The sequence below is a fragment of the Eubalaena glacialis genome, chromosome 2, assembly GCF_028564815.1.
Source record: "Eubalaena glacialis isolate mEubGla1 chromosome 2, mEubGla1.1.hap2.+ XY, whole genome shotgun sequence".
Lineage (NCBI taxonomy): Eukaryota > Metazoa > Chordata > Mammalia > Artiodactyla > Balaenidae > Eubalaena > Eubalaena glacialis.
In genome coordinates this window covers 13,807,122-13,829,454 of record NC_083717.1, presented here as the reverse complement: position 1 = coordinate 13,829,454, position 22,333 = coordinate 13,807,122, and the positions used below count along the sequence as shown (strand labels likewise).

General features: G+C 39.5%; 1 protein-coding gene across 1 annotated transcript in view; it reads right to left on the bottom strand.

Annotated features, from left to right (window-relative positions):
- Positions 1-789: 789 nt before the first annotated feature.
- Positions 790-22,333, bottom strand: part of LOC133084566 (uncharacterized) — a 142,790-nt gene continuing 121,246 nt past the window's right edge. The window contains exons 3-4 of the mRNA XM_061181403.1: positions 5,794-5,935; positions 790-942 (exon numbers count right to left, since the gene is read on the bottom strand). Of these exons, the coding sequence (XP_061037386.1) occupies positions 809-942; positions 5,794-5,935 (276 nt within the window). The 3' untranslated portion in view covers positions 790-808. The remainder of the gene's footprint in view (positions 943-5,793; positions 5,936-22,333) is intronic.

Sequence of the window (22,333 nt, the reverse complement as noted above, 5' to 3'; positions counted from 1 at the left end):
ATCAATTCTGAAGACTTTGGAAACCAGGCAATAAAGGATTTCATTATGTCAAACAACTGAAAAGTAAATATTGACTAAGCATTTACCATGTATAAGGCATTGTATTACAATATGCCACAAGCACAAAAGAAGGGAAAAAGAAAAAAAGACAAACTCTCAGCCTCTGGAGAATTTATATATTTTGTGGGGAAGATAACACAGATAAACATAAAAAGATAATAGTACAAGGCAGTAGATGGTAAGTGCCAAAGGAGTAATAAAGACTAGAGGATTCAGGAGATCAATCCCATCTGTGTCTTTGGAGAAAGAAAGTAGGAGAAAGGGGGTGTTTTACGAAGTGCTTTATGTTCATCGTCCTGTTGAAGCCTCCTGCTATGGTCTGAATGTCTGTGTCCCTCTCCCTCCCACCCCTGCAAATTCACATGTTGGAATAATAATGCCCAGTGTGATAGTGTTGGCGGTGGGGGGGGGGGGGCTTTGGGAGGTGATTAAGTCTTAAGGGTGGAGTCCTTATGAATGGGTTAGTGCTCTTAAAAAAGAGATCTTTAGTCTCTTCTACCACGTGAAGACGCAGAAAGGAGGTGTCAGCTGTGAACCAGGAGGAGTGTTCTCACCAGAATGTGACCACGCTGGTGACTTCATCTTGGACTTCCCAGCCTCCAGAACGGTGAGCAGTACATTCCTGTTGTTTGTAAGCCACTCAATCTGCAGTATTTTGTTACAGCAGCCCAAATGGGTTTATACCTCCCAACAACCCTTTGAGGTAGTTATTATTATTATCATCACCAGTTTCCAGGGAGGATCTACATTACATGCCTATGGTCACACAGCTAGTAAGCAGCATGTCTGCTTCCACCTTAGGTCTTCCTGAGCCCATAGCCTCGGTGCTGCTTCTGAGATGATGGGAGAGAAGGCTGGAGCCTCTACTGTTATATGGAGCTCCTAGAGGTTTGAGTGGGAGAGAGAGATAAAAGGACTACTTTAGAAACTAATTTCTTCACACATTGCCCTAGATATTGTGGATAGAAATATTCATTCAATCACATTGGATTATAATGATACTAAAGAAAGTGTCAAAGATTAGAAACACTGTGAAATCAAAACAAACTGAAATGAATTGGTGGCTATTTGCATGTAGAGGAATGAGAGAGCAAGAGAGAAGAGGAAGTATCAAAGACAGGTGCAAACCTGAGAATCTACAACAAAACAAAACAACAACAACAAAAACCTGGTAGAACTAATAGATGAATTCAGGAAAGTCACAGGATTTTAAACCATCACACAAAAATCAGTTGTGTTTTTATACACCTAACCATCTGAAAAGGAAATTTAGAAAACAATTCCACTTTCAATAGCATCAAAAAGAAAAAATATTTAGGATTAAGCTTAACCAAGCAGGTGAAAGATTTGTACACTGAAAACAACAAAACATTGCTGAAAGAAATGAAAGACACTAATAAATGGAAAGACATCCTGTCTTCATGAATTGAAAAACTTAATATTGTTAAGATGTCAATACTCCCTAAAGTATTGCATTGATCTACAGATTCAATGCAATCCCTATCAAAATCCCAATGACTTCTTTTTTGCAGAAATAGAAAACTCCATCCTAAAATTCATATGGAATCTCAAGGGACTCCAAATAGCCAAAACAATCTTGAAAAAGAAGAACAAAGTTAGAGATCTCATGTTTCCTGATTTCAAAACTTACTACAAAGTTACAGTAATTAAAACAGTGTGGTACAGGCATAAAGACATATAGATGAATAGAGTAGAATAGAGAGACCAGAAATGGACCTTCACATATATGGTCAAATGATTTTTTTTTTTTTTTAATTTTTAAATTTTTATTTATTTATTTATTTATTTATTTATTTATTTATGGCTGTGTTGGGTCTTTGTTTCTGTGAGAGGGCTTTCTCTAGTTGCGGCACGTGGGGGCCACTCTTCATCGTGGTGCACGGGCCTCTCACTATCGCGGCCTCTCTTGTTGTGGACACGCAGGCTCAGCAATTGTGGCTCACGGGCCTAGTTGCTCTGCGGCATGTGGGATCTTCCCAGACCAGGGCTCGAACCCGTGTCCCCTGCATTGGCAGGCAGATTCTCAACCACTGCGCCACCAGGGAAGCCCCTGGTCAAATGATTTTTGACAAGGATGACTAGACCAAAGGACAGTCTTTTCACAAATAGGGTTGTAAAAACTGAATATCCACATGCAAAAGAGAGTTGGGAAATGCAGGAGAGACAAGATGGCAGGTAGAGGGACCCAAAGCTCACCTCCTCTCATAAGCACACCCCAAATCACAACTAACTGCTAAACAACCATCGATTAAAAAAAAAAAAGAAAGAAATTGGACCCTTATCTTACAACATATAAAACATTAATTCAAAATGGATTAAAGACCTAAACGTAATACCTGAAACCATAAAACTCCTAGAAGAAAACATAGGGGAAAATCTTCATGACAATGGATTTGTCATATCTTGGATATGGCACAAAAAGTACAGGCAATAAAGGGAAAACCAGTTAAATTAGATTTCATCAAAACTTAAAAACTTTTGTGTATCAAAGGATGCTATTAACAGAGTGAAAAGGCAATCCACATTTTGGGAGAAAATATATATCTGATATATATTTTCTGGGAAAAAAATCATACATCTGATAAGGGATTAATAACCAGAATATATAAAGGACTCCTACAGCTTAAAAACAAAAAAACAACCCCCCAAAATGAGCAGAAGATTTGAATAGACATTTCTCCCAGAAGATATACAGATGGCCAACAAGTACGTGAAATGACGCTCAATGTCAATAGTAATTAGGGAAATGCAAATCAAAACCTCAGTGAGATACCCCTTCACACCCATTACAATGGCTATTATCAACAAAATAAAACAAAACAGAAAATAACTGTCTGTGAGGATGTGAAGACACTGGAACCCTTGTGCATTGCTAATGGGACAGTAAAATGGTGCAGCTGCTGTGGAAAACAGTATGGTGCTTCTTCAAAAAATTCAAGATAGACTCACCATAGGACCCAGAAATTCCACTTCTGGGTATATACCACAAAGAACTGAAAACAGGGACTCAAACGGATATTTGTATACCCATGTTCATTGCAGCATTATTCACTATACCCAAAAGCTGGAGAAAAACCCAAATATTCATTGACAGATGAGGGGATAAACAAAATGTGCTATATACATATAATGAAATGGAATATCATTCAGCCTTAAAAAGGATTGAAATTCTGATAAATACTACAATATGGGTAAATCTTATCCATTATGCTTATCCATTGGATTATATGGATTATGCTTATCCATTATGAAGGCATTATGCTAAGTGAAATAAGTCAGTCACAAAAGTACAAATAACGTATGATTCTGCTTCTGAGGTACCTAGAGTAGTCAAATTCAGAAAGACAGAAATTAGAATGATGGTTTCCCAGGGCTGTGGGGAGGGGGACAAGGACAGTTATTGCTTAATGGGTACACTTGGGGAAGATGAAAAAGTTCTGAAGATGGATGGTGGTGATGGTAGCACAGCAATATGATTTATTTACTTTTATTTATTTATTTGTTTGTTTATTTATTTATTTTTGGCCACACCTCGCGGCATGCGGGATCTTAGTTCCCTGACCGGGGATCGATCACGTGCCCCCGGCAATGGAGGCACAGTCTTAACCACTGGACCACCAGGGAAGTCCCAGTAGCACAACAATGTGAGTGTACTTATAACGCCACTACATGGTGCATTTTTAAATGGTTGAAATGGTCAGTTTCATGATACCGGGTTGGCCAAAAAGTTCGTTCGGGGTTTTCTGTTGGCCGCCACCAAAAACCCGAACGAACTTTTTGGCCAACCCAATATGTATACTTCACCACAATAAAACTTTTTAATTTTTTTTTAAAGATAATGTAATCCATAAGCCGACACAACTGTGCACAAATAAACTGTGGCATACCTCTGATTATGGAGCATCCCTCAGCACACCCTGTGTGGCATATGTGACATTTAATTGTCTGCTATAGCAACCAAGTGCGGGCACCAGTATAAAAATGGATTTTACCTATTAGTACAGCTTAATTTCTTCCTTGCTTGTTTTAGAGAAAAAAAATAAGTGAAAATAGAAGCTCTAATATTGTCTTCTCAGACTGCCAAAGGGCAGAGGGAAGCAGCAGTAGTTCGCTGGGTCCAGTGCTGGGTAAGATGAAGGCAGAGACGTGATGCTGGACTTGGCAACACAAAGGTCCTGGGAGACCTTGACAAGAGCAGTCTGGGTGGAGTGGTGTGGAAGGAAACTGCATAGTGTGTGTTGAGGAGAGATTGTGGAAACACTAGTGATTATAATCACTGCCTTCAAAATATTTTGCTTTGAAGGGGAGCAGAGAAATGAGAGGGGAATTTGAAAGGTGTTATGGGGTCATTTGAGGTGTTTTGATTTTATTTTTTCATAGGACAGATTACAGCATGTTTGGATGCTGGCAGGAAAAGTCTGGAAGAGTTGGGGGAACAGTAGGAGCCTGTCCTTGAGAACAAGAAAGGGGTGGGATCTGGAGCCCACGAGGAGGAGTTGGCAGGGAGCGTGGTAGGGTGAGGCGTGTGTAGGTGTCTGCTTTTTTTTTTTTTATAAGTTTCTTTCTTTTTTTTTTTTCTTTTTTGCTACGTGGGGTCTTCGTTGCTGTGCACGGGCTTTCTTTAGTTGCAGCAAGCGGGCTACTCTTCATCGCGGTGTGCGGGTTTCTCATTGTGGTGGCTTCTCTTGTGGCGGAGCACGGGCCCTAGGTGCACAGGCTTCATTAGTTGCGGCGTGTGGGCTTCAGTAGTTGTGGCTCGCGGGCTCTAGAGCACAGGCGCAGTAGTTGTGGTGCACAGGCTTAGTTGCTCCGCGGCATGTGGGATCTTCCCGGACCAGGGCTCGAACCCGTGTCCCCTGCATTGGCAGGTGGATTCTTAACCACTGCGCCACCAGTGAGAACACGCTTGTGTGAGGAAGTGAGGTGGGGGAGGGGGTGTGCATAGGGAATTTGATGGGAAAGAAGGTATAAAATACCTTTTGCCATTTTGGAGCTGGGAAACCAAACACACCAGGGATGTAAAATAGGACCCTGGGCAGTGCTGAGTATCCTTTTGCGATTTGTGGTCACAGATTTGCAGTGAGACCGTTTTTTCAGCGTGGCCATGTGTTTTTTCTCCAGCACCGCTCAGCCACTCAGGGACAGGCACAGATCAGGCTGAGGGTTGGTTTTAACCAGGCTGGGGCTTTGCTAGAGAACAACAGAGGGAGAGAGAGGACCAGGAAGTTCATGGGGTTTGCAAGGTGTGGATTGGGTTTGGTCATGGCTGATGACAAGACCACCATCATGATAGTGGGCATCTGAAGTGGGTTGAGGAAGTGATCACTAGAGGTGAGAGGTCAAGGAACTAAGAGACCACAGCATAAACATGTGGCAGCGGGGCTGTGTCAGTGCAGTGCAGGGGTTAGGAAAGTCTAATCTGATCCTCTTTTGTCCCATGTTGGTCAGGAGGTGTGATTTTTCCCTCTGTGGCTCTAACCGCACAGAAGATGACCAAGTTCCTCACCTTCTGGTCAAGGGTGCAGTACAAGCCCGGAAGCAGCAGGCCGTCCCCAGTGGGTGGGAGTTTCCTTCCCAAGTAAGGGTAGCTCAGTACCAAGTCCTGTCCACTCCACTTCCTGGTTCTCTCAACTAAGGGTCTTTCTCTCCCTTCCCATTTCAAGAACTCTGCTCCTCCAAGGCTTTCCTCTTCCCTGTGAACCATCCTCATACCTGCTCTTTCCTTTCCCTGGAGCCCCGGCATACTCAGCAGCCCATGTCTGGATCTTTCTGTCTCACATCTGCAGCAGAGGCACCTCTGAGTCTGTTTCTTCTTCACTGTGTGCTTCGGGAAAGAAAAACAGCCTTCGGCGTTCTAGAGAGAGCAAAAAAGGGGAGAAATTCACAGAAAGCACACAGGAAATTAGAGATACACCCTGTCTCGGATGGATTTTATCCATGAGCCTGTTGAATGAAGTCGTCAAAAAATAAAAACAGGAGTAGAGGTGGAAGAGAAGAGAGTGAGCCAGGTGTTAAAGTCATCAGTGACTAAGGTGGAATGATCAGTACAGCAAGATGTTTGATGATATGAACTTTGAAGGAGGGTGGGAGATATAACGCCTGAGATGGCATTTGGGAGGCAACAAGGACTCTCCCCTCCTTCTGGTCCCAGGTACATGAGGCTTGAGAGGGAAAACCAGTTTCCACTCTAGAGGTGAAATGCTGCCCCCAAAGGGCAGAGAACTTTCCATTGGAGATGAAAGGTCTGTAAGGGCCAATATCCTCCGTCTGCCATGTTCCCCTTCACATCTCCATCACCTTGTACAAAGCAATGAGTACAGGGAGTGTGCTCAACAAAGGTATATTGAATAAATGGATGGGCAGTTAATTGAACCCAGTGTTTACATTTAAATCAAGTGCCACAACCGTACCACTCTTCTAGAATAAGTGGCAGTCTCAGCTTCCTGCTCCAGGATATGTGACTGCCATGGGGAGCAAAGGATGCTCAGGGGGGTCAGCTGCCTGTCAGGAAGACCTGCTCCCACCGAATGAGAAAGAGATGCTGCAATCAGATAGACCGAAATAAAAACATCAGCTTTTTTCCTGCTAGGCTTAAAGATCATGATCTGAGCTGTGGCCATTATCTGGATCCCTAATAGATCTCTTTCTCCATCCAGCCCTGGAAAGTTTAGGGAAAGATGAGCAGGGAGTAAGTCTCTTAATATCAAGCTGCATCAAAAAACAAACAAACAAAAAACCCAGAAGAGGCTGGACCACACATCCTCCACCCCTTCAAGTATAAGTTACTTCTCAACTTTGGGAAGAAGTGAATGAGGGGGCAGAAAAAACCTAGAAATTTCCTCTCGTGTTTTTCTTTCTTACTGAGTGAGCATTTTCTCCCTTCTTTGAAAGGTAAAGGGGGAGGGTAAAGGGCTCCCCCTAACAGACCCCAGCTTTTTATTCTCCTGATACACTTGACTATATAGTCAGCTGAGGATGTGATATTCTCTGGGGAAGGTGATCAGCTGCCTGTCAGAAAGATCTGCTCCTACCATCATGAGACTGCCCCCCCCCCCCACCAAATGCCAACTACTGTTTCTTCACATAACTTCCTGGGAACACTGATTTAAATATTGTTCCCTGAAAGCTCTAAAATTGTAAGAACAAAAACTTTATTAAATGAATTGTGCTTCTACTAACTGACCTACCTTCCCACCCCTTTCTGTCTTTCCAAACTCTTCCACTGTGACCTCTGGACCTTATGGTATAGCAAACCAGCAAACTCCCCTATATTCTGGCTGGTCAAAATGTGATTCATGGTACATTTTAAAACCAACACAGAACTAACAGTGAAATGTCTCAGTCATTTAATAATTCTACGTTTAAATTTTTGAGGAAGTGACAAACTGTTTTCCAAAGTGGTTGTATCACTCTACCTTCCTACCAGTAATATACAAGGATTTCAATTTCTCTATATCCACACCAACACTTACTGTTTTCTGTTCTTTAAAGGTATAGCCATCCTAGTGGGTGTGAAGTGGCATCTCTTTGTGGTTTTGGCTGCATTTCCCCAATGACCGATGATGTTGAGCATCTTTTCATGTGTTTTACTATTTGCATATCTTCTTTGGAGAAATGTATATTCAAATTTTTTGCCCATTTTTAATAGAGTTAATTGTCTTTTTTTAATTGAGTTGTAAAAGTTCTTTCATAATTCTGGATCCTTATATGTTTCCTTATCTGATAAATGATTTACAAATATTTTCTTCATTCTGTGGGTTGTCTTTTCACTTTCTTGATGGTGCCCTTTGAAGCACAAAAGTTTTTAGTTATGACAAAGTATAATTTATCTTTTCTTTTCCTCTGTTGCTCTGCTTCTGGTGTCATATCTAAGAAACAATTGCCTAATCCAAGTTCATGCACATTTATGCCTATGTTTTCTTCTAAGAGTTTTATTGTTTTACCCCTCCCCCACCCTTTTTTGGTAACAGCTTTAATGAAATGTAATTCACATACCATACAATTCATCCATTTAAAGCATACAATTCAATAATATTTAGTACATTCACAGAGTTGTGCAACCATTGTCACAATTTTAGAACATTTCCATCACTCTCTGAAAAAAAATCCTCTATCATATAGCTATCATGCCCTACTTTTCCCAACCCTGCCGCCGTAGGCAACCACTAATCTACTTTTGATCTCTATACACCTGACTATTCTAAAAATTTCATATAAATGAAACCATACAATATGTGGTCCTTTGTGAGTGGCTCTTTCACTTAGGATATTCTCAAAATTCATCCATGTTGCAGCATATCAAGCATATTCCTTTTGATGGTTGAGTAATATTCCATCGTATGAATATGCCACTTTTTGTTTATTCATTCATCATTTGATAGACATTTGGATTATTTCTACTTGTTGGTATTATAAATAATGCTTCTGTGAACATTCTCTCAATGTTTAAGTACCTGAGAATATCTTCGTTTCTCTTTTGTTTTTGAAGGTCAGTGTTGGTGGATAAAGAATTCTTGGTTGACAGTCTTTTCTTTCAGATATACTTAATGGTGTCCCACAGGTCTTTGTGTTTCTGTTTGTTTTTCTTCTTTCTTTTTTCTGTTCCTCAAACTAGATCAAATGAATTGATTTGTCTTCAAGCCCACAGATTCTTTGTCAGCCTAAATCTTCTGTTGAGCCCCTGAAGTGAATTTTCATTTCAGTTATTATACTCTTCAACTCTAGAATTTTCATTTGGTTCTTGTTTATAATTTCTACTTCTTTATTGATATTCTTTATGTAGTGAGCCATCATTCTCACACTTTCCTTAAGTTTTTTAGACATAATTTCCCTTAGTTCTTTGAGTATGTTTAAAAATAGATGATTTAAAGGCTTTTTCTAGTTAGTCAAGCACCTGAGTTTCCTCAGGGCCAATTTCTACTGACTGCTAATTTTATCCCATGTATGGGCCATACTTTCTTGTTTCTTTGCATGTCTCATAATTTTTTGCTGAAAATGGGAAGTTTTAAATCATATAATGTAACATCTGGAAATCAAATTTCCCTCCACTCCCCAGGGGTTTGTTGTTGTCGCTGTTTGTTTTGCTGCTGCTATTTGTTTTCCAGTGAATTTCCTGAATTAGTTCTGTAAAGTCTGTATTCTTTTTCATGTATGGACACCGAAGTCTCTATTTGGTTTTCTTATTGGGCAGTTAACAATTGTATATACATTTCCTTAAGTTCTTGGAACGAATAAGTCTGCCAGCCTTTGCATTCATGTTGGGACATGCCTTCAACACTCCGGTAGGCTGTTTACAACTCTGCCTTAGCCTTCACTTCCTGCTTGCACAGAGCCTCATGGTTAACCAGAGGTGAGAGTTTAGAGCCTTCTCAGGTCTTTCCTGGGCATGCACACAGCCCTACACATGGGTGTGGCTTTCTAGATTCCCAGGAATATGTCAGAGCTTTTCAAAGCCTATTATTGACATCTTATGCCCCAGCTTTCCCTTTTAAGTTTGTTGGTGAACTTGTTTATTGTTGCAACTGTTACTACCACCTCAGGCAGCAGTGATATTAAACAATTGTTATTGGTTGTTTTCTACAAACACCCCTGGGGAAAATGCTGTTCATAATGTGTGAGCTCTGAGTCAGGTCAAATAAAGACAAGCCTTGTGAGTGGGATTTTCCAGGGAACTGCCAGACAGGTCACATAAAGACAGGTATTTGACAATGGGGCTTTGGGGACGCTCCAACATTCTATCCCTTCCAGTGGCTGCTATTGGTTTTCACCATGACTGCAGGTTTGTTTGTTTGTTTTTAATTAATTAATTTATTTATTTATTTATTTATTTATTTTTGGCTGTGTTGGGTCTTCGTTGCTGCGTGTGGGCTTTCTCTAGTTGTGGAGAGCGGCGGTTACTCTTCGTTGCAGTGCATGGGCTTCTCGTTGCGGTGGCTTCTCTTGTTGCAGAGCATGGGCTCTAGGCACACAGGCTTCAGTAGTTGTGGCACACGGGCTCAGTAGTTGTGGCTCGCAGGCTCTAGAGCACAGGCTCAGTAGTTGTGGTGCACAGGTCTAGTTGCTCCGTGGCATGTGGGATCCTCCCGGACCAGAGCTCGAACCTGTGTCCCCTGCATTGGCACGCGGACTCCCAACCACTACGCCACCAGGGAAGCCCAGTTTGTTTGTTTTTAAGGCTACCCTGGAGCTGGGAAGAGGAGGATGAGAACAGGGCAGGTTAAAGTGCCACAAAGCTCACTGTTTTTACTATGATTCAGTGCTTTTCTTGAATAAACACTCCTCAAATTGTTACAAGCATTTGGTTAATTTCCAGAGTTCTGAAAAAGTTGATTTTGACCATTTTTGCTAGTGTTCTTTTTGCTTTTATAGAGGGGTGAATTTTCAGAGGTCCTTACTCTGCCATTCTTGAAAGGTATGTTCCTATTTTTATTATTTTTGAATATTATTTTGAGATCATTTTGGAGTCACATATGGTTGTAGGGAATAATACAAAGATCCTGTATACCTTTCATCCAGTTTCTCCCAAAGATAACATCTTGCATTACTAGAGTACACTATCCTATGCAGGAAAATGATACTGCTACAATTTACTGATCTTATTCAGATTTTACCATTTATATGTACTTGTGTGTGTGTGTGTGTGTGTGTGTGTATTTAATTCTATACAATTTTGTCACATGTGTAGATTTGTGTGACCAACACCACAGTCATGATACCTAACAGTTCCATCACAAGGATGCCTCATGCTATCCTTTCATAGCCACAGTCATGGCATCCCCTGCCCTCACAACTGCCAGTCCTAACACCTGGCAACCACTAATCTATTCTTCATGTCTATAATTTTTGTCATTTAAAAAGTATCATAGGATATATCATACAATGAAATATTATTCAGTAAGGAAAAGAAAGTATTGACACCACAACATGGATGTACCTTGAAAACATGCCAACCACAAAGGATCACATGCTGGATGATTCCATTTATAGGAAATGTCCAGAATAGACAAATATAGAGAGACAGAAAGTAGATTAGTGGTGGTCTAGGGCTGGGTGGGATGGGGGAGAATGGTTGGTGATGGCTAAAAGGTACAGGGTTTCTTTTTGGGGGTAATGAAAATGTTCTAAGAATGAACATGGTGGTGGTTGGGCAACTCTGTATATACTAGGAACCAGAGAATTGTACATTTTAAGTAAGTGAATTGTATGGCATGTGAATTATATATCAATAATGCTGTCAAAAAAGAGAATGCTACATAAATAGAATCATACAGTATCAACCCCCACCCTCCCCCTGCACCAAGACTGGTCCTATTTTTTTTTTTTTTTTGGCTGCACCGGGTCTTAGTTGCAGTACGCAGGCATGTTGTAGCATCTTTAGGTGTGGCATGGGGGATCTTTAGTTATGGCATGAGGACTTCTTAGTTGCGGCATGCATGTGGGATCTAGTTCCCCGACCAGGGATCGAACCCAGGCCCCCCTGCATTGGGAGCGTGGAGTCTTACCCACTGGACCACCAGGGAAGTGTCAGTCCTGTTATTTTTAAACAAAAGTTTGGTCCCAAAGAAAATACCTGTTACCAGAAGTAGTAAATATAGATAATACTTACAGTACAGAGAAATTTATATGTAAGATATAGTTGAGCATGACAAGAGGCAACTGGGCATGACCAAACAGGAGAGAATCCGTTCTTGCTCTCCGAGGAGTGTGTAGCATCACCATTCACATACAAACGCAATTGACGTGGGTCTCTTTTCAAGTCTACTCCAAGGATGGGATTTCACGACTCTCTCCGAGCCAAAAATGACATGGATGAAAACAAGCTGTTTTCAGCTCAATTCAGATAAGATAGATTTTTATTGGAAGAGAAAGCCAGCAGCAGTGATAGCAACACACAAGCACGCTGAGCTTCACAACATCAGCTGCTTCTAGATTCACAGATAAAAACTGTGACTGAGAGCTTTTCTGTTCTTGGCACAGAGATTGAACACTCTCCCTTCATATGTAGCTCTTATCTTGTTTTCTGTATTATTTCCCTCCCCACTAGATCATTACAAAGCTTTCTGCTGGGAGAGCCATATTTGCAGACCTCACATACTTCTTTTCTGGTGGAAATAAAGTGACTGTTGGTCTATAGAATACTGTCCCTTGATCAATGTTATCATGATTATTCACTCATGGCATTCAGTAGAAGGAAACTTGATTGGGTCTATATCCCAGTGTGTGATATAGTTTCAAAGCTAGAAATTTGGGAACTTAAAACTTTCAAAAAGAAGTCCTAAAAGTAAATTCTTTAATAATTTTAAAATAACAGGTATTCTCAATGTCCTGAAAGGTACAGATTATTTAAGTGGTATTTAACCCTTATTTGAGAAAGAGAGGAGAGAGAGAGAGAGAGAGAAAGAGAGTGAGAAGAGAGAGAAAGAGAGAGAGAGCAGGAGAGGGAGCCGTCAAGGTTATTGCCATTGTTCTGACTCTGGGTTCACTTCCACTGTGTATTGTGCTTTCAATGTAGAACAAAACTGCATGAGTAATTAATCTTTAACTGGCTGAACAAACTCTCTTCCACAGAGGGGTACCCTCTCTGACACTGGAGAAATTAACTACAATAGAAATATTTCACAAGTCTGGCATTTCATAAATGTTAGGACAGAGATCACTCTCTAAACCAGAGGTTGGCGAACTTCTTCTATAAGGGGACAGAGTGTAAATATTTTAGGCTTTGTGCGCCAATTGGTCTCTGTTGCAACTATTCAACTCTGCCACTGTAGCCTGAAAATAGCCATAGACACTAGGTAAGTGGATGGGCATGACTCTGTTCTAACAAAACTGTATTTATGGACACTGAACTTGAATTTCATATAACTTTCAACAGTCATGAAATATTTTTCTTTTGATTTTTTTTTTCAAAAAGAGTCTTGGCTTATGAGCTGGACAAAAACAGGTGAAGGGCCAGATTTGGCCTGTGGGGATTAGTTTGTCTGCCCTACTCTAACGGACGGAAGAGTAGAAACATTGAAGTCTGTGTAACAGAGTGGTTGGGAACCCACGTTTAGGGTAGGCAGAGGTGGGTTTGAATTTTGACTCTGCCACTCACTAGTTGTGTGACCTTGGACAAGTTATGCAACCCACTTAAAACCATGCCCTCATCTGTAAAATGAGGATGGTAATAGACATTCCATAGGATTGTTGTGAGAGTAAAATGAAGTAAGATGTGTATGTTTAGCACATGCAAGGTCACAGTGAGTCTAGTTACCACTATAATGAACGTCTAGAGAAGTGCCACAAAGCCTTCACTTCCCCCAAGTCTCTACCCCCAAAGTGGAATTTATAGCAGGTTTTTTTATCAAGACAGCATCTATCAGGCCAAATCATAGAGTCAATCCTGAGTCTTTATTCTCTCACCCCACACATTCAATTCATCAGCAGATCATATCTGCTCTACCCTCAAAATATACCCAGAATCTGACCACTTCCCCATAACTATCACCCTGCTCCACGCCACCATCAACTTTCACCTAGACTTTCTGCTCCCACCTGGCCCCTCTATCTTCCACAGGGATGCTTTTAAAATATAACTCAGATCACTTCATTCCTCCTGCTCAAAAGCCTCTAATCATTCCGTTCAGGAGAAAATCTAGGTCCTTACCATCTAAACCCTTGGATCTCCTACATTCTTCCCCTTGCTTCTTCAGCTCCAACCATAAAGCCTTGCTATTCTTCAAATATGTCAACCCTGCTCCCACTTCACTCTTAATAGTTGTTGGTATTTCTTTCTGGAATGTTCTTTTCCCAGATAACCAAGTGTTTTAAATTTTACTACTTCTTTCAGATCTGTGCTCAAATATAATCTTGTTAGGAAAGCATTCCCTGACACTCCTTAACTCTCTTATACTGCTTGGTGGTCACACTACCACCTCCTGCCATATTTCATGTCTATTTGTTGATTGAATGCCTCCCGCCACTAGAATGTAAGCTCATGAAAGCAGAATTTGCATATCCCATTCACAGTTGTATCATCAGTGTCTAGAACAGCGCCTGGCACACAGTAGTTTCAAATTTGTTGAGCAAATTATCTTATTATCTATGAATCTTTTAGAGTTTAAATAAATAAAAGTGTATTTATTAAACTTTCACTGCTCTAAAAGATTCTGAAAAATGAGAGCTTTTTTTCTTTAATAAATTTATTTATTTATTTATTTTTGGCTGTGTTGGGTCTTCGTTGCTGTGCACAGGCTTTCTCTAGTTGCGGCGAGTGGGGGCTACTCATTGCAGTGGCTTCTCTTGTTGCAGAGCACGGGCTCTAGGTACACGGGCTTCAGTAGTTGTGGCACGTAGGCTCAGTAGTTGTGGCGCACAGGCTTAGTTGCTCTGCGGCACGTGGGATCTTCCTGGACCAGGGCTTGAACCTGTGTCCCTTGCAGTGGCAGGCAATTCTTAACCACTGCACCACGAAGGAAGTCTCAAAAGGAGAGCTTTTTGAGTATTTTTCTTGTATTGATTTAGAATACATATTTGGCTGCATATAAATAACAGCAGCTTAACGAGAGAGAAATTAATTTCTTTATTACCTAAGAGTCTGGAGGTAGGTGGTTCAGGGCAATGCTCTGTGAACTTGTCCAGATAACCAGGCTGCCTCTACTTCGTTGCTCGTGGTTCCTAAAGTGTGCTGCCCTTGTCTGAATGGTCCAACAGGAGGAAGGTAGGGGCAGGAAGAATACACATAGACTCTATTTAAGGACACTTTCTATAAATTGTACAAAACATTTTCACTCACTTCTCATTATAAAACTAATCCCATTATTGCAGCCAATGCAGGAAGGGGTGAAATATGAAGTGAGTGGTCATTTGCTGACTTAAAATTCAGCAGTTCTACTTCTGTAAGGGGAAAAGGGGCAAATAAATATTGGGGGGGGGGAATTAGTCTTTGTCCCAGTTCTCTGTCTTTTTCCATTGTAAAGAGCTCTTCCTCTCATCTTCCACAATTGTCTCCCCACTCTCATCCGTTGCTTTTCTTTCTCAGTGTGGATTCAAGAAAGTGATAAATTCCCCCAATAGAGCTTAGCCTAAGGTCATCTCTCACGGACCCCGGAATACCCCAGCAGTCACTAAAGTCTCATGCCTTTTGACTGTCAGAGATTCTGCATGAATAGTCCCAGGACTTGTAGCCACATATATCAAATCTGTGCTTCTCTCCTGGGGCGTTAGGAGGTGGGGAGTAATGTAACCCTAATATTGAATGTTCAGGAGATACACGAATAAGACTAACAGGTTAGTAAGAGGATCATGTATATTTGGAACAAGTGTTCTGCGCTGTGGTTGTTGCTTGTAAAGATATTTGGCATGTTAAACAATTATGTTGCTCACAAAAGGCTGTTTCCAAACAAATGAGGATTTTATTCTATTTTCATTTTTGTTCTTCTAGATGATTTTGAGAGTTACCTGTCCGGACTTTGGTGGTTGCTGCTAACTACTCAGCAGCCATTAGTCTGCAATACACATCTAAAGTAGGAGTTGAAGAAAGTCTGAATATATTTTGATTTAAGCAGGTAGTGAATGCTGTGGAGAGCGACTCAGTCACCCCTCACGCCTCCTCCCACTCCCCAGCTCAGCTAAATCCTCCCTGGGAACTGCCCTCAGCTAAAAAGAGCCACTCGACCTTCCTTCCTGGAACAGCCCACAGCTGAGGCCCGGACCACGCGGAGCCATCCTGCCTGGCTCCCTTGCCTCCTGAAGGGCCTTCCCAGCTCCAGAGCTGCCTGTAGGACTGCGCCACGCTGCAGCTTCTCCCTCAGTCAATCCTATTTCCTCCGCCCTCCCCACAGGGGTTGAGCCCCATAACACTCGACAACAGTTACTACACACAAATCTCCATCTCAGGGTCTCTTTCCCAGGGAAACTGACCTCAGTCAGCTTCTGAAGACCCAGATTTGAAGAACAGTCCTATTCATATTTTAGTCTGTTTTTGTACGTCAGTCAGAGGACTATTTTATTTACCTGATTACAGGAAGAGATAATTTTTGGTGGATTTTTTTGTTTGTTTCACATCACAATAGAAAAAGTATTTTTGGAAAGTGTGAAAATAAATAAAACTGAGAACTCATAGTTTTAAAATTTGTGGTCAAGGTAATCTAATATTAGAAAATAAAAATGTTCTTTGTGTATTCTTTCTCCTTCTCTTTTAGTAACTTTTAAAAACAAAGCAACAAACATTAAAATAATGATTTGTGAAAAAAAGAGACAGAATTTGAAATAAAGTAGAAGAACTGGTGGCAGTTATCTAAACTTTACCACTATTCAGGTTCAAGTATGGAAAATACTTTCAATTAATATATATACAAATATAGATATAATTTATATAATATATATAAATTCTAAGATTATACTGTGCTCTACAATTTAACCACAAGTTGAGAAAGTACCTAATGAAATACTGAGTACTTAAGGGCCTCCCACTTTACACAAATATATTTAATTTTACCACCACATCCTGAGGTAAGCATTGGAGTCCCAATTTTATAAACATGAACTTTAAGTTTCAGAAAAATTAAGTCATTCTTCTAGATCACCAAAACAGTATGTGGTAGGGACAGAGTTCAAATCAGATCTGCCTGCTTTTAGGGTTAATCAGTTCACATGTTTTTCTTTTTCGGCCACACTGCACGGGTTGCAGGATCTCAGTTCCCCGACCAGGGATCGAACCCGGGCCACGGCAGTGAAAGCCCAGAATCCTAATCACTAGGCCACCAGGAAACTCTGCCTGCTTTTATGGTTGACGTCATGATCTAACTTCATACTGTGTGTGGTTTCTGGTTTCTAAATGAAAGAATGGGCTGGACCAGACCACAGAGTCTGGTTCTAGAATGACAATGGATGAGAATTATGACTTCTCCCAGCTCACAGAAGCTTTCATTTAGGTCTGCCCCAGTAAGAAACAAGGTACAGAAGATATTCTTGAGATCAGCATTCCAATGGGGGGGACTCAGCAACCAGTGACTCCCTTGTGCTTCGTGGAGATACACTGGAGGGCTGGTGGGCTACGGGCTGTGAGGAAGACAGCTGCCTGGCGGGAGGAGCATAGACCTGTGTGCTCGCTGCCTTTATACCACCAGCCACGTCAGCATTCCAAGTAAGCAAAAGCAATTACACAACTGTTTATGGCAATAATTCTGATATTGATGAAACCAGGTTGAGGTCCTGCAATTCTCTGTCAGTACTGGGCATTGTAACCTCATCCCACTCAGGATCTCAGGGCATAGAAGTTTCCTTCTGTCACCTCAGAAACCAGAATTCAACGAATTCCTATGCCAAATGTAGTAGTTGTATAAATAATTTAAATTACATAGAACGATAACTTTTTATGGTGAAATTTCATTACCTAAAGAGAATTTACCCATAATATAACTAAAATACATTAACCAGTCACAATGGCCCAGTTTTTAGGTGATAAATTCACGGAAGCTGAAAATTTTTAAATTTTAAATGATAACACCATATGACTCAAGCTGCAGAAAAAAAAATTGTGAATAAGTTTAGATTCCTTGATGTAGAACGTAGTCAAAATGAAGTGGAGCTCTGAGGCAAACAAGGACACACAAAAAAGTGGTGTCTTTGTTTTGTCTTTCATACATAATTGTCTTTTATACATACATAATTCTACCTCCTACCTTTAGAAATAGGAAAGTAAAATATTAGAACAGTTTGGATTGTTTAGCTGGAAGAAGAGAACATACAGATAATATTCTAGTTTTTTTGAAAAAACAGTTTTACTGAGGTATAATTTGTACACAAAGACCTGCACATACTTAATGGGTGCAATTTGAAGAGTCTGGATGTATGCAAACCCCTGTGATCCCATCACCACAATCAAGGTAATAGTCATACCCATCACCTCCTAATTTCCTTGTGTTCTTTTGTTTTTGTTTTGTTTTTTTGTTGTTGTTTTGTTTGGGAGTCATTGTTCAAAGTTTCAGTTATGCTAGATGAATAAATTCTAGAGATCTGCCATACAATATAGTGCCTATAATAACAACACAGTATTGTGCACTTCAAAATATTCTGTTCTTAATTCACTATGTCAAGAAGAATAGAATAATATGTATCTTCAAAGCCTATCTTTTTGTGTCCTATTCTTCAAAAGGAATTAGGCTTAAACCACAGTGAGAGAGACTTATGTGATAAATAAAAGGACAAAAATGATTATTTTTATTCAAAAAATATTTTTCCTAATTGTGAAAGTAATGCATACCATGTAGAAAGTTAGGAAAAACAATGAAGAACATAAAAAGAGAATAAAGGTTGCTCAGATTCTAATCACCAAAAGACAATTACTTTAATGTTTTGGTGTAGTTCTTCCTTCCTTCTTTCTAGTTTTGAGTAGGTAATATATTCATACGGTTCAAGAGTCAAAAGAAAAAAAGCACATACCCAAGTCATCTGGGCATGGAGTTCTCCCACCTAGATGCAACTAATATACATTTCTTATGTATCTTTCCAAATCCTCCCAGAATGAATTTGTGCATATAAAAACAAATGCATGTATTCCCCACCCCTTTTTTCTGTTTTCAGAAATGATAGCATACTATGTACACTGTTACGCAACTTGTTTTTTTCACTTAACAATAGATCTTGGAGATCTTTCATGTCAATCCACAATGAGCTTTCTCATTTTCTTTTTTACTGCTGCTTATCCAATTGTATGGATATACAGTACCATGATTTATTTGAGAAGTTTCCTTTTCATGGATATTTATATTTTTTAAAATCTTTAGCAGTTACAAATAATACTGCAGCAAAGTACCCTACTCCTTTGCCATTGTATACCTGTGTAAGTATAGCTTTTGGATAAATTCCTATTGTAAAATTATTAGGTCAAAAAATTTTGATAGATATTGGGCAAACTGCCCTCCAGAAAAAGTTCTGAACTCTCTTTTTGACCCATATTTTCTTTTTTTTAAAATAAATGTATTTATTTTATTTATTTATTTTTGGCTGCACTGGGTCTTTGTTGCTGCACGCGGGCTTTCTCTAGTTGCGGTGAGTGGGGGCTACTCTTCGTTGCGGTGCGCGGGCTTCTCATTGCACTGGCTTCTCTTGTTGCGGAGCATGGGCTCTAGACGCATGGGCTTCAGTAGTTGTAGCATGCAGGCTCAGTAGTTGCGGCTCACGGGCTCCAGAGCGCAGGCTCAGCAGCTGTGGCACACAGGCCCAGCTACTCTGCGGGATGTGGGATCTTCCCGGACCAGGGCTCGAACCCACGTCCCCTGCATTGGCAGGCAGGTTCTCAACCACTGCGCCACCAGGGAAGCCCTTGACCCATATTTTCTTCTAGAGTTTGTGATAGTAAATTTTATCTCTCAGTTTGACTGGATTGGGGAATATCAGACCACAAGACTTCATAGCCTCCATAATTGTATAAGCCAATTCCTCATAATAAATCTCCTTTTATATCCCATTGGTTCTGTTTCTTTGGAGAACTCTGACTTATACAGAGTTTATTAAAATAAAATTACACACATATATAATTTATTTACTCATTTCCAGAGAAAAATGGCAGGACAACAGAATCTCCTTCTCTCTCCCATTAAAATCTTAATAAATTAATAAGACATAGAAACAGCATACACACGCATTATTAAACTACAGGGGGGCAAAAATTTTCTCCATGTTATTTGAGAAGCATTATTCAGAAACAGAAGTCGTGGGAATCCTTAAGCAGATTTTGCAGATGCAAGAGTAAGAGAGGAAAAAAAAGCAAGAGGAAGGTACTGAGACAAAATTCTAATCCATGACTAATACATCTACTTTGGAATTGGGCAGAACTGATGGTGACAGGCATGTGATATTTGCTCATAAGGAAAGACACAGAAAGTTGCTCTAGAAGGGAAGTCCTGCTCCTCACCACGGATATGCGGTGAATCAGTGAAAGCCAGACGTAATGCCAATCACACTGGTCTATTTTTCTCTTGCTGGGAACAAGGTAGGAGAGAAACTGGGGTATAATAAGGGAAAACTATCTCCAAATTTAAAAAGTCTTGACAAATTGAAATGAAAAAAAGAAAACAAATTAAAAACTACTGCACAGGGAACTATATTCAATATCTTGTAATAACCTATAATGAAAAAGAATCTGAAAAAGAATATATATGTATATGTATAACTGAATCACTTTGATGTACACCTGAATCAACAGTAAATCAACTATACTTCAATAAAAATTTTTTTAACTAAAAAACTTAAAAACCATCAGAGACATATATGGTACGTGGAAAGTTCCATGTGAAACAGTCCTCTGTTGTGTACACAAATAGTGTCTTAGCTTGAACTGGAGGAAACCCTGCATTTTGCCCTCTCCTTTTCGTCAGAAAAAGGCTTGGGATGTGGCTGGTGGATAAAGAGTGGACAGCAGAATACTCCTTCAGCGCTAACAGTTTCTGACAGTATAAAGTCTTGGTACAACCTAAATTAGAGGCATAATCAGGACAATAGGCTTCCTCGCCACACCAGCGCCCCTGCCCCAACTATGAGAACAGATAGAAGTACGCCTGATTAGGAGGAATAAACTCTGATGCAGTTCTTTAAACACAACCATAGATGCGAATGCAAAGACGAAAGTCTACCAAACCTATCAACTGATACTGTGCCCAGGTCTGGGAACTTCTAATTGAGGCAATAAAAATGCAGAACACAGAATACAAAAATATCGAAGCCCAGCCATTAGGCTGGTTAATAAAAATGAGACAAGACAATCAATCTCTTTGTTAAACAAGAAATCTAGTAGAGTCATGGTCATTTACTCTTTTCATCATGCAGGGGAGAGAAGAAAAAAAATGCTAGTAATCTTCTACTGATTTCACAGAACAATCTTACAAGTATTGATACTGTATAGAAATATGGAAATGTCAAACATGACATCAAGAGAGCATCAGATTATTAAGTAAGACAATTTATCATAATTATAGAGCATTTTGGAGATGAAGAACACAGCAATGATTTCCAGAGTCTTTGTATTATCCTTCCAAGGACAAATTTATAATAACAAAGAACAGAACAAGTTAATATATTTATAAACATTCATGCAAGTCTCAATACCACATCAGATCAGATTCTCCGAACATGTTTTATGACACAATGATGGTCACTTTTATGCAGCTGCAGTGGAGAAACCACCTCTCCTAAATGTCTCTTAGGCTCCTTTTGTTAATTACAAAGACTTGCATTTTTAAGAGCCAACTCTGGAATTTCATTCATTACTTAAAGCAACAACCAGGCCTGTGGGATTCAATTTTACTTGAAGAAGAGGAGAAAGAGATGAACATGATTTTACTAAAGAACAGTGAAATAAGCTGAAGCTTATTATAGAAAGAAGATGCAAACTGGTGCTTGATAAGGCAAGAAGAGAATCCAGGAGAATCCACCTGTACTATAATTAGAAAACTAGAAGGCTCAGATAAAAAGCCAAATTGCTTTTAAACTAAGTAGCCTTTAAGACAAACTGCATTATTCAGGATAAACAGGGGTAACTTATAATTATGAAAGGTTCATTTCAACTGGTAGGTTTAGCAACTTTAAGTTTCTATGTACCTAATCATTTAGCCTTAAAAATTGATAGAACTGTTAAGAGAAATAGACAAATCCACATTCATAATATGGTATTTTAACATAACCACTCAGTAATTGATAGAAAAATGGAAAAACAATTCTTAAAAATATATATAATTTAAACATTATAATAAATTTGACCTAATAAACATATATTGAATACTGCATATAATAAGCACATTCAAAATATTTACAAAAATTGACCATATACTCAATATTAAAGCAACCTAAACAAATGTTTTCGGATTGAAATAATAACACAAACATTTTTTCCCTAACATAATACAATGAGTTAGAAACCAACAACAACAAAAGAGACCTCAAGAAAATCTTTTTATGTTTGGAAATTAATTAGATACATATCTAAGTGACTCATGGATCAAAGAAGAAATTATTGTTGAATTAAAAAAAATAGTTTGAACTGAGAAATAATTAAAATAGTACATATCAAAACTTACAAGATTCAGCTAAAGCAATAAGAAAAATTATGGTCTAAGATGTTCATACTAGCAAAAAGCTAAGAATTAATAAACTAAGAATAAAATTCAAGAAAATAGAAGAAGAAAAGCAAAATAAACCCAAAGAAAGTAGAAGAAAGAACATGATAGAAATAAGAACAGGAGCCAATAAAATTAAAAGAACAAACACACAATAT